Source organism: Mytilus trossulus, chromosome 14 (genome assembly GCF_036588685.1).
Source record: "Mytilus trossulus isolate FHL-02 chromosome 14, PNRI_Mtr1.1.1.hap1, whole genome shotgun sequence".
Classification (NCBI taxonomy): domain Eukaryota; kingdom Metazoa; phylum Mollusca; class Bivalvia; order Mytilida; family Mytilidae; genus Mytilus; species Mytilus trossulus.
The window spans coordinates 27924022-27938436 of record NC_086386.1 but is presented as its reverse complement, the minus strand read 5'-3'; the positions used below and the strand labels follow the sequence as shown (position 1 = coordinate 27938436).

General features: G+C 31.1%; 1 protein-coding gene and 1 long non-coding RNA gene across 7 annotated transcripts in view; both read left to right on the top strand.

Annotated features, from left to right (window-relative positions):
- LOC134697009 (transient receptor potential-gamma protein-like) overlaps positions 1–14415 on the top strand; it is a 157411-nt gene that overhangs the window by 87729 nt on the left and 55267 nt on the right. For all 6 annotated transcript variants that reach the window (XR_010103048.1, XM_063559020.1, XM_063559019.1 and 3 more), the window contains one exon: positions 7588–8067. Coding sequence is in view for 5 of the 6 variants with exons in the window: in XM_063559018.1 (XP_063415088.1) it covers positions 7588–8067 (480 nt within the window). In the remaining variant the exon portion in view is untranslated. The remainder of the gene's footprint in view (positions 1–7587; positions 8068–14415) is intronic.
- LOC134697011 (uncharacterized) lies at positions 11504–14324 on the top strand. Its single transcript, XR_010103049.1, has 2 exons — positions 11504–12355; positions 12995–14324. It is a non-coding gene; the product is annotated as an uncharacterized LOC134697011 (long non-coding RNA).

Genomic DNA, 14415 nt, shown 5'->3' with positions numbered 1-14415 from the left:
ACATCCAGGGCTTAAAATGAAAAGTGATTCTGTTTATCTTCACTCCACTTAGCATTTTAAGTTCTGAGCTTGTGAGGCTTAAAAGATATCTTGCTATAGATATAGGAAGATGTGGTGTGAGTGCCAATGAGACAACTCTCCATCCAAATAACAATTTAAAAATTAAACCATTATAGGTTAAAGTACGGCCTTCAACACGGAGCCTTGGCTCACACCGAACAACAAGCTATAAAGGGCCCCAAAATTACTAGTGTAAAACCATTCAAACGGGAAAACCAACGGTCTAATCTATATAAACAAAACGAGAAACGAGAAACACGTATATATTACATAAACAAACGACAACTACTGTACATCAGATTCCTGACTTAGGACAGGTGCAAACATTTGCAGCGGGATTAAACGTTTTAATGGGCCCAAACCTTCTCCCTTTTTCTGAAACAATAGCATAACATCACAACATATAAAAACATACGATAAAATATCAATTAGCAGACTTAACTCAATCAAAAAACGTATGATTACACAAAGAATATGTATATATATTTTTAATGATAAGGACAGCTAAGATTTCAACTTTGATCATTTCCACTTCTAACCTTTATTTTAAATTCTAAAAGCCCCTATCTGTATTTAGAGTAAATGAACTCAAATAATCAGTTACAAAATGTGTTCCCAGTTTTCCTTGTACAAGGTCAAAAGCATGTGCTTGACAGGACTAGTGTTGGCCATCTAGAAAAATGTCCATTAGCTAATACTGTGAATTCATTTATTTTCATGGATACCATAATTTTCGTGGTTTGAAGAAAACTAGCATATTCGTGGATATTTAATTTTGTGGTTTTGGCAAAGTCTACATTCATTCCTCTAATTAGAAAAATGTGTTATTCGTTGAACATCTGAATTTGTGGATCTCATGTTCCCAGGAAATCCACAAAAATTGGTGTCTATTGAATATTGATGAATCTATAGAACTCTAAAAATTGAGTTTTATGAATTAATTCTGATTCAGCTTTCACAAGTAATAAGTATGTTAACAAATCATTTTAACCAGTGCTTAGATAAGTAATGCATGCAAAAAAACTCTTTGATGATAAAGGTTAAATTCTCTAGCATGATGAACTGCAGATTTTTTCTAGATATTATACTGAAATTATTTAAGTATGATATAGTTAAAATACAATATATTGCTTAACAGCGTAAAACAGCTTTACAAATTTTTATTCAAACTTTCTTGTATCACTGTCATATTAAATCAGATTATTTTCTCTGAAATCATTCATTTGGAAAACCATTTCAAATAAGATTCTACTTGTACAAGTAAAATGTCTTAGTGAATATTGAAAATGTTTGAACGCTTTGAAGGATCGCTGACTATGAATTAAAGGAAATTGAAAGTAGCTCACCCTTAATTTAGTATTTTTGATTGATTTATTACAAGATATGTCTGAAATCTTGAAAGGTACAAATATAAAATCAGCAACTTTTAATTTACAGGAAATTGGAAAAGGCATTGATATTAGTTTTGGACATGATATACACCGATTCACACCCAAAATGTATATCCTGTACACATTAAGTGAACTTTTGATGTTTTTGATGAGATGCCTCAGATTATATTAGATTTGAATAAAATTAATTTAATTCACATATTACTATCTCAAAATGCTTTGGTAATTAACAGACAATTACATCCAGATTCAGAATTCTACATAAAAACAGAAATGCAATAATTGGCACTCAACTTTTTATACATCTCAAGTTCATGTATATTTGACTTTACAATCTTAAATCATTTAACTATTCTTCATAAACTTAATGAAAAGTAAGAGAACAAACATGTATCAAAAAGAGAATATCAGATTATTGTCTCACCTGGAAGACTGTTTACAGCCCTCAAATGGTGTAAACTACTCGTGTTTACCATACAGCATTTCAACTTACACAATACCACATATACTAAATACAATAAGGTATACTTCATATACCTTACTCCCTAACACCATACATCATACACTATACACCATACATCATTACACCATATACCATTACACCATTCAACATTACATCATACAACATTACACCATACAACTTTACACCATACAACATTATACCATTCAAAATTGCACGATTCTACATTACACCATGCATCATTACACCATTGAATATTACACCATACAAAATTACACCTTTAACCATAACACCATTTAACATTAAACCATAAAGCATTTCACCATACAGCCTTACACCATATAACATTTCACCGTACAACATTACACCACACAACATTACACCATACACCATTCAACATTACACCATATAACATTTCACCATACAACATTACAACATATATGATAACACCATATAACATTACATTATTCAATATTACACCAATTAACATTACCCCATAAATCATTTCGCCATTCAACATTACACCATTTAACATTACACCATAAACCATTTCACCATACAACAATACAATATACTTCATGATCCATAGACTAAACACCATTATACAATTTTACCATACAACATAACACCATTCAACATTACACCATATACATTACATCATACAACATTACATCATACAACATTACACCATATACGATTACATAATACAACATTACACCATTCAAAATTTAACCATACAACATTACACCAATCAATATTACACCATATAACATTTCACCATACCACATTACACCATATAACATTTCTCCATACAACATTTCACCACACAAAATTACACCATACACCATTCAACATTACACCATATTACATTTCACCATACAACATTACAACATATATGATTACACCATATAACATTACATTATTCCATATTACACCAATTAACATTACCCCATAAATCATTTCACCGTTCAACATTACACCATTTATCATTACACCATAAAACATTTCACCATACAACATTTCACCACACAACATTACACCATACACCATTCAACATTACACCATATAACATTTCACCATACAACATTACAACATATATGATTACACCATATAACATTACATTATTCCATATTACACCAATTAACATTACCCCATAAATCATTTCACCGTTCAGCATTACACCATTTATCATTACACCATAAAACATTTCAACATACAAAAATACTACATACACCATGATCCATAGACTTAACACCATTACACTATTTTACCATACAACATAACACCATTCAACATTACACCATATACATTACATCATACAACATTACACCATATACCATTACATCATACAACATTACCCATATACATTACATCATACAACATTACACCATATACATTACATAATACAACATTACATCATATACATTACATAATACAACATTACACCATATACATTACATAATTCAACATTACACCATATATACCATTACATAATACTACATTACACCATTCAACATTACACCATACAACGTTACACCATATACCATAACATCATACAACTTTACACCATTCATCATTACACCATACACTATTACACTGTACATCATACATCATTTCTCTTTTCCATTTAAACTATACATGGTTTTGCGCAAAAACAATTATAAGCTATATAAAAAGTTTGAGAGCATTTTACATTCCAATACATCTGTTATATGAATTAAAATTTAAAAACAGCCCATCACTTCTCCTACATATATACACTATTACCCATGAACTAGTCTCCATTACAGCACACATGTTTTATTTGGAAATTTACATCATTTAAGGCTGTCTCTCTGTATTTAAGATTTTTATTATCCATCTCAAAAACTACTCCATATTTCCAACTGGAAAATTCTTACTTTTGTATGAAAAATAAACTAAGCTAATGAAAAAAACACAGTTTGAAAAATGGTATTTAGTTTCTTAAACAGAAAAGTAAATATTTTATTACTTTTTGTGGAATTCATTGTACAGACAACAGTTAATCATGCTGTCAAAAGAAAAATACCTGTATATATGAGCTTATGCACCTATCATGTGAGTCTTTGCTAAAGCATTGTGACACTTAGTATTATATAGATATAATAGGTATTATATTATAAAGGTCAGTGAGTATCAGCAAGAAATTTTTATCATTTGATCTGAATTGACACTTAATTCTTGTATAATAAATAATTTTAGATAATACATGCTAATCCAATTAAGATTTTCATAAGTCTGTGAGTTTTTTCTTGTAAGAGCAAAAGCGCAATAATTTGAGTCAATATTTTTAGATTTTTATATATGTTCATGATATAAGTGATGAATGTTCTGAATATACATGTTATATTTGAAACTGGATCATGGGTCTGGCAGCCATCACTCAATGATTTTGTGAGATAGCATTTAAGAAATGATGAAAAGACATCATGTTTTTTGCCATCATTGTAGAGTCATGAACGAGTCTTAATGTCTGAACATAATTTTTTTCTAGTGTTTTGCCATAATCAAGTCTCTGATTGATTTGCATGAAATTAACATGGATGTTTTTTGATTGATGAAAGAGGAACTCCCTTTTTAAAATGTTGAGTGATTTTGAAAAAGTTTGAAATGATTTACCATAGTTATGCAACTTTATTTGTGTAAATATGCTGAATTGAATTGCTTAATACAAGATGTCTGTCTAGGCCAGAGAACATAATGACTTTAGAAACTAGATAAGGTTTCATGCTTAAAGGATCATTGACAATAGTGACGTTATTTATTGACTATTCAGCAAAAAAAAACCTGCTTTGTATCATTGCTGCTGGTTATCGAACCACAAGATTGTAAAAATAACTTGATAAATACTGGTGAATTACGTCATATTCTTGTTTTCATTGATGTGACAAAAAAAGCTGTTTGGATGTAGATCTTATAGCTATTTTCTACAGCTAATGATCAACACCATTGGTCTTTAAGGTATTTGAATGTTCCATTTGAGTGAATGAATTTGTTTCAAGTTATGCAATATCAATATTGCAAGTCTGTAGTTTTTAGCTCACCCAGTATAAAGGACCACTGAGATATGAGACAAATTTGCCAAATTCATGTTTTTTCTAAGATTAACTCAGTTTGATTTGAATCACAAGAAATAATCCTTATATATCACTGTGCTTAAACGGCCGTGGGTAACTTAAGTTACCCACAGCCCAAGATGGCGGACTCTAAACTCGTTGAGATGACAGTTGATACGAAATATACTTTTTGCAACGTTTTTCATGATCTATGTAAATATTGATAGGATTTTTGAATAAAGAAATCACCTACCATCTCTTCAAATTCGTTAATTTTGACTTCACTTTAGCGCAGGGCAAACTTTTAAAAAATGTATAAGATATCCGTAACTTACAAGTTAAAAATAATCAGACTGTCCGTAACTTTATTTTCGGATGTGGGTAACTTTTTTTCAAAATTGTAATATTAACAATTTCAACAGTTAAAGGACAATACACACTATCAAACCCCTTAATTTTTACATAGATTTATACAATAGCGATATGCTTCAAACTAAACAAGAGAAAAAGTAAACCAGAGTGTCACGGATTTTCCGTTAAATTTGAAAAAAATATTCCCGGAATAAAACGGGATCTGACGGTACGGCGAAATTTATCTAACATTCTTCTAGCTTTATAGATTGTTCACTGATGAGTCCTTGGCGGAAAAAAAATGATATTCTTTCCTTTAAATAATTCTGAATTGTTAGCCAAAAAGGTATGGTCTCTACTATATCTAGTGTGATGTGTTGTTGATCATGAGAAAAAAATGCCAATATCTAGGAGTAGATGGAAGGCTATATTATTGAACATCACGGTGTCAGTTTATTATAGTAATAAAGGTAGATTTAAAATCTTCTAACAGTTTCATTGACCTCAGGGGTTCAATAAGATTGGAATCAAATCATAGGTTTGGACTGATTCATCTGTATTTCTGCTAAGGATTGACCTCTTTGAAAGTTACTGACATCATGCTAAAGTTACGGACATCCCTATTGGTATAAGGAAAAAAGTTACGGACAAGTTGTTTGGAAGTTACGGACATCATAAGTGTTTTGGCAAATCGTGCTGTAATCGTTTATTTTGTAGTTACTAACCACGTTTTACATTGCAGAGTTTCCCTAAAAGATTTATATAACTTTTTAATTACTGAACATTTCTTTTGTATTCATGGTATTGTAATTATATAGGAGCAAACTTCCTAACCGAAGCCAGGCGGCTCCATCTTGGGCTGTGGGTAACTTAAGTTACCCACGGCCGTTTAAGCACAGTGTATATGGGAGATCAATTTGTATTGGAATTCAAAGTTATTTTGAAATATCATAGTTTCATTTGAGTGAACGAGTTTGATTCTAGTTATATGCAATATTTATATTGCAGTCTGTTGTTTTAGCTCACCTGGTATAAGGGACCACAGATATGAGATAAATTTGACAGATTCATATTCCGGGTTATATTTTAAATCATGATTTTAAATGTTTAACGAAAGATAAATTAGTGTAGTTGTATGCTGAATTTTCTAAAAAAATACAAATTCAAATATCCACAAAATTGAATTGAGCTAAAAACATCAAAGAAAGTAACCATGACAATAAATGATTCCATAGCACTTATTTTGAAATACCAAAAAATGTATCTGATATGGATGCATATTTTTCACACTTCAAGTTCAACCAATAACTAAATATGATAAAAATGGCTTATATCTTATGAGCTGTAAGTTTATACTAAAGTTTATACTAAATTAACCAACGTAAACTGTGCATAACATTTTCCCTATCAGTTAAGAACTATTTGTATATTTTACATACAATAGATCATAAGATTTGCTGGAACAAGATTTGTTCATACTGTGAATACATGTATATTCTAGAAAAGAAAGTCAATAACTCGGCGTGAAAGACAATGCCCACACATGACACAACACTCAGTTTAGTACCTTTATATTGTCAACATTGTCAACTGCATCCTAATGGACAAAAGTGCTTTTGAACTTTTATCCATTGCAGAAATGGATTTGCTGCAGAAGCGTAAACTTTTGTTAGGGTCAAAGTTTTTGACCGTTGTCTCTATAATTGTTTTCCACTGCAGATTACTTATAGTGGTTTCCAGTTTTGGAGGTGTATTTTGTTGTGATTTTACAGTAATTTCATGGATAATAAATATCGAACAAAAAAAACCTCAATTATTACTGCAATATAAGTTCTGTGTTTAGAGTTATAAACAGTCATCTAGCTAAAACGAATATAGAAAAAGGTTGAATTAAGATTTTAATGTAGATGTGTTAATTAAACAAAGAACATTTATTTGATAAGTAAAGCACCAGTCTGTCAAAATAACTTTTACAGTCTATATATATATTGTCTGTAAAATGGTAGAACTTGCTAATTAACAGGATATTCACGGAAAATATATTCATTTGGATGATTTGAAATAATTTAGTTTATTTTACAATAAATAACAGATGACCTTTCTATATATATATGATAGTGCTAACCATGAATAAATGAAACTTACAGAGGAAATTGGTAATAATATTTAATGACACAGTGCATGAAATGCCAGTATTATAATGTATTTTAAATGTATTGTTTTTAAATATATTGTTTTTGTTTTTCAGGGGCTGTCAACAGTTTCAGGGTCAGATTCCAAATCAGACTTGTCCAACAACACACAAGACCCCAAGATGGACAAGGTCTATTACGAATATCGGAAGACCTTGATGACAACGTCACGAGCCAATGATGATTTAGGTATTGATATGGAAGAGGATAGTCTCGGTATGGGTGTCGTTCGTAAAGAAGTCGATCTCACAAATGATGAAAAGCAATATCTTCTAGCCGTGGAAAGAGGGGACATTCCTTCTACAAGGCAATATTTAAACATGGGCCTACAAACTGGACTAAATATAAACTGTGTGGACCCATTAGGACGTACGGCCTTACTTGTCTCCATTGAGAATGAGAATATAGAAATGATAGAATTGTTATTGAGTAATAATGTGGAATTAGGTGATTCATTGTTACAGGCTATTAATGAGGAGAACGTAGAGGCTGTGGAATTATTACTCAATCATGAGGTGGCTACTAAAGGAGAAGAGGTAAGACATTTAGATTGTAGATAGATAGTAAGACATTTTCAGAAATATTGAGGACCTTTATGCAATGCAGCACAATATAACAAAAACATTTTTGAAAAAAACATGGTTAAGAGTGTTTTGATAGTACTTATAATGATCATGTCACTTTTATGAACGGAAATGTGTGGCTGTAGTTAAAGGCAAAAGCTTTGGTCAAAAAGATCGAGAATTACGTTAAAATGACTGTCTCTTAAGAAAGCCTTGAAAAAAAAAGTAGATGACCGTTGCATGCTTTGCCCAGCCTGAGTTTTACCGAACATTTTATAAATGTCCGGAATACATGTCTTGGTTAAGACTCTAATCCATTTCTGGTCCCAATCCACACAATAAAGCTTGAAAATGATTGATTTACTCCAGTTTTTATTCGGATTTATAATGTTACAATGCATTTTAAGGGATATACTGTCCTTCCCCAAATATAATTTGTACACACAATTGGACAAAAGTATGATCCATATTGGACCATATTGAGCATTATGAGATAGACAGCAGAACACACTATGTGCATCATAAGTTTTCAGTTATCACATTTTTCCACATTTCAACCAAAATAAAGATCTTTACCATCAAAGTGCACAATTAAGACATTAAAGTGACAGTACAATGTACTACAAAAACTTGGATTTGTGCTAACATTTTGCCGAGTTTGGATTTTTTAGATTTTTCAGATTTGTAAAAAAAATGTTGATCAAACATTAACGATGATTGGTAAACTTAGATTAAATAAAATTTTATGGCCAGTCTCTAGCGTACATACATGTACATCAACACTTGAAAGAGCCTACCCATTTGTAGCATAAACTTTAAGGTTATTGATGCCTCAAATATAGTTCAGTTTGGTGAAAAATCCAGTTTGATATTGTTCATGATCAATATGTAGAATACCTGTCACATGTCACAGTTGCTACACCAGATTAAATCAGAGGAAATTATAGGAGAATAATAAACCTACTTAACCTCATACTATATTCTAAAATATCACTGGAAAAAATACTTGATTGTTTTGGGAAAAATCCTTTCATACAAATCCACATTTAAATGAAAGAGAGGCAAAAGATACCAAAAGGACATTCAAACTCAAGTCAAAATAAAGCTGGCAAGGCCATGGTTAAAAAAGAGTTTTTCCCAGCATTATAATTAGAGTATCAGGGGACTTATATCACTGTATATCATGGATTTATTTAATTTGTGACACTTAATTATCCTATCCAATGTGAATGTTTTGATTCTTTTTTTAAAACATTGTCTTCAAAGGTTCATACAGCAGTTAAATTTTTGTCTAATTCATGCTTAGGTTGAGGGTATTAGACATTTCGGGCTACCAATAACAATTATTATATAAAACAGAAAAAGATTTATAATGATAATTTGAAAAAAATATGAATAAGCATGACATAGAAAGATTTGTCATAAATATTTATGAATAATCTTGATTTTTAAATCCTCAGACCAAGGACAAAAGATTTGTCATAAATATATATGAATAATCTTGATTTTTAAATCCTCAGACCAAGGACAAATTAAAGCCAGTCATATGCAATAATCAGAAAGCAATTATTTCATAGAACGAACAGGAAAGAAATGTAATTGATATCCCGATTTTTCTTTTTCCATTACAATCATTGTTTAATATGTATGATTATCTTAATTCCATGGCTGTCAGATATGTTGTGTCCTCTGCAGAAACTCAAAAGAACTCTATAATAGGCTTAAATATAGCTTGGACAGTCTGTTTGTAATGGCTCTTACTCAAGAGATTGTTTTATAATTAAATGACAAAAGGTTGGTTAATACTATAAGGACAAATGAAAAAAAAAATTGTCTCTTCTTTTAGAAAAAAAGGTGGGCATAGGAAGATTTAGGAGGTGTAGGGAGCTACAAGTGGTTTATGTATGTTCCATTAGAACATGTTAAGTGTTGCCTTAAGTTGTTCTGCTACCTCTCCCCTTTTCAAAATCCTGGTTATGCATCTAGTAAGCATAAATGGATTTTTAATTGCAGATTTTTTACTTCCAAAATAAAACTTATAGAAGGCATATTGAGGCAATATAAAAAATAACCCTTAATACGAATATTACTTATTTTAGCCTTACTGTATAAACTAGGAAGAAGGCTTAAAAATTTGGATCTATAGTTGGTAGCATCCAGACAGGGAAATGGAGTCATGACATCCATTGACACAGATCTATATGTTATTACACAAACACAACTATTTTCTGTCAAATAGAAATGGAATTGTGATAGGATGATGTCTATCATTTGATCTTTGATTGATTTATAAACTTATTATAATCTTTGATTTAATTGGTTTTCGTTCTAGTTCTTTTCTGTAGGATTTACATTTGCAGCTAAAAACACATTTATAAAATATCGGCCAGTCCTTCATTTATATACTTATGGATGTGGAATAGGTTGTTCTCTAAAAGTTACCGTTCTTGGTAAAAGAATCAGAAGATACCCAACTTGTCAGTCTATAGATATAAGAACATGTGGTATGAGTCAAATGAGACAACTCTCCATCCAAATCACAATTTATAAAAGTAAACCATTATAGGGTAAAAGTACAGCCTTCAACACAGAGCCTTGAATTTAGGGGAGAGCGTTGATCAAAAGATATATTATAAAAAAATTTAAAATGTTTTCGTCCCAAAGTGTGCCAATGCTCTTTCCATTTTGGTCTATTGCATCTCCTATATATACTCTAACCATGGAACTGGTTTTAAACAAATGAGTTAAAAAGAAAAACAGAAGTACAGCTGAACTAAAGAAATATATATAATGATCTCAAGATGTCTATTTTGGTGTTTAACAAAATATAATAGCCTATTTTCATATATTACTGACTTTTGACTCCGAAATTTATATTTTTTCAACAGGCTATACCTACGACATTCTCACAGGTACCAAGTTGAGTTAGAGCAATGTAAAGAAGTAACATCAAGCTTTAAATCTGTACAATTCATGGGGAAAATATACTGCAGCATATTTTCTTAAAATGACAAACTGTTAGGAAAATAGAAAAATTTCCCCTCAAATTACACCGATTAAATTTTTAATTTTATTTATTATGACTGCACTTAATTGACCGAGTACCAGAATATTGTAGGTAACCTGTCAAAAAAAAATATAAACGGGTGTCAAAAGTCGTTATAAATATGAAGATAGTCTATTCAGGTGCACATGTCGAGTTGTGCTCATTGACATTTTCATTTATAATTTATAAGTTTTTTTTTTTTTAAAGACATCTGTTGAGCTAGAAAAAAACTGTTATGACTGTTGATAATAATTGCAATATTAAATGCTAATTTGTCCATATGTAACAAATGTTCAGTCACCAAACTGATAAACACCTGTCACTTGTTAGGAATGGTGCTCTCATTATTGACCTAGATAACATTTTTAAAGGCAGTGCTTTAAGGCCTGACTTTTAAGTCATGAGGTTCATCTTTTCATACGCAATCTTTGCAGGGGGTCTTTTGGCCAGAAATAGACCCGGAAATGTTCGAATTTCTCCTCTTCTTTTTATGGTATAATATGGTTTTTGTTTCTTTCATTTACATTGGGGACTAAAGAAACGATCAGTGTGTATTGTTCGTTTTATAGAAATTGTTATTAGTGTGTATTTTGCATTATAAGCAGTCAACCTGACTACAAACTATCATTATGTGTATTCCGTGTGGAAAGAGGTCGGGTCAATTTCGAGTGTTATCTGACATCTAAAGATTCTTTAATTAGTTCAGACGTTGATATAACAATGAAAAGTCGACTGAACATGATTAATATTGCATCTTCTATAATTCAAAGCGGAATTCGGTTTATGAACGAGAAACCGTAAAAGCGTTTCTAGTTATGTATGTTGTCTACGTATTATCCTGGTTCCCGGTACTACGTTCCGGGTATTAGCTATTTGATATATGTGATGTGTAACATTACGATCGGGTACCAGCCAATCTACGTGTGTATGTGTATATGATTTCCCGCCAAAATGGCCGATTTACAGCTAAAAAAATAGTCCATAAACGTTCCGTATTATGATATGCAAATTCATGATTAATCGTAACTTTTTTTTATCTTTGTATAATAAATATAACAAAATGGATTCCACTAAATTGAAAATAACATTATTTTACGAGGATTTCTCATATTTTTCTCACTTCCGGCGCAGTAATACGTATGTTTTGAAGAAGCTCGAAGGATTTGACAAAGTGAATTGAGAAGGAAACGGATAGATATACGTCCTTGCTATCAGGTAAAACAATTTAAATGTACAGAACAAAACATTTACTTCACGCAAATAGTACAGGCTCAAGCTGTTTACTGTCTTACACGACTGTAGTCGAGTGTTTAAACGACGGCGGTGACCTACAAGGTACGGGTCATACTGGGTCAAGTCTAAATATGTAAACATCTCCACGTGCTATTAGGTAGAAAGCATCGTAATGCAATGTCTACAATTTTTCCTCCTTTATACATCGTTTAACCAGACATATTTCTCTTTCAAATACTCTTTAACACGGATTGAATGTACGTATATTTTCTAGTGTTTTCTTGTCCTTATTAAAGTTCATTTGTTGATGTTTAAATATTTTTGAACGACTGAACACAGGAGTGAATGAATGCAACAATTATATATACTGAAGACTTTTGCTGTAAAATGATAGTGTACGTATATCATACTGATAATTATTCTAGCAGTAATTATGTTAATTTAGGATGTAATGACAGGAATTCACGAGTTATGCCTCAGGCTTTCTGAAAAAATATCAATGACAATGTAAAAAGGAACAAAACATTGACACGAATGATGCTCTCTTCTATGTTATAGTTATCTAGGTATGTGTGTTGCACAAGTTTAAAAAAAAACTTAAGTTATAAAACTTTTTTTCAGGGCACAAACCCACTTTAAAGAGACTTGTCTACTGCCATACCCATCCTATTTTCATGCTCCATTTGCAAGCAAGAGACTGAATGGTTTGCAAAATTAAAAATCAGGACGGTGTCCAATTAAAACAAAAGAACTAAACTGGATGAATATTGTAGGAGAAATCTAGAGGAAAGTTTTGATTTGTGAAATTGGTTTTCCTGAAAAGTCATTCATCCTAGCCTGCAGAAAGGAACTATAACTGTCCACCACCAACTGACGAGCTAATGTTGAGCTTCACATATGGAATTACTCAAATACCATCAATGTCTATGTTTTCAGCACAGATTTCACAAGTTATGACAAAGCTGTGCTTTTTTTTATACCTGTTAAAGAGTTGTATACTAAATTTAATTTTTTTATCAATAAATATATATTGTGTCATTTAAGAACTTGTATTTTGCCAAAAAATGCATACTAGTGAATGAAAGTGGTGCAGTTCATTTTGCTTTGGTATATAGAATTGAATTACAATTGTTCATGTTATTGGAATGCTTATAAAAATAAGGAGATGTGGTACAATGTATATGATATTTAATGAGTTTATCAAGCAAAAGTGAATAAGAAATAGGTATAAGCAGTTACAGGTACATGTACTACTGTACAATCTCAAACTATGAGAAAAACTCATACCGTAAAGAGAATTTCATATTTACAAGTAAGTTTTGTTTTTGTGTTGAATAATTTTCTTCTATTGTTTTAATTGCAAATATGGGAAGTGGTTAAATGCTAATGAGACAGCTGTTATGGCCACAGAGCTTTAATTGAAAACTTCTTTTTCATTCATACCGGTAGATTTTGCCTGGAGTTAGAAACATATCTGCCAACTTTTCATATTGCACATGGGGGTTTTACGTGAAAGATGGTCAATATAGTCATACAAAACCTTCAAGGGAGCCTTCAAATGGAAGCAGGACAAGTTGCCCCACTGGCTAATCGCCCTACTTTTTTAAAAACTGCCACAAACTGATTTATCAAATCGCCCCACATGTGAAATTGGTTAAATCATGTTTAATATTACTCCTGTCAACTCGCCCTACTTATAAAAAAACGGTAATATTTAGATTAATATATACAATTAAAAATAAAAACTCGCACCACTTTAACGAAAACTAATCTACACAGAATACAAACAAACCAAAAATTAATTTAATTACTACATGTATTATTGATATATACTGAAATTATAATTCTAAAAATAAAACTGATTGTTGAAGAATAACTGTAAGTTTTGAAGCTTAGTTATTTGCATAACAGTTGAAAAGAAACCAGTTAAATGTATCAAAATGCAATATAAGGAATTTAACTTATATTTAATGGAATAACATCTTTTTCCATAAGTGGGGCGAGTTGGCATTACTAAGTTGGCAGGAGAAATATTAACGGGA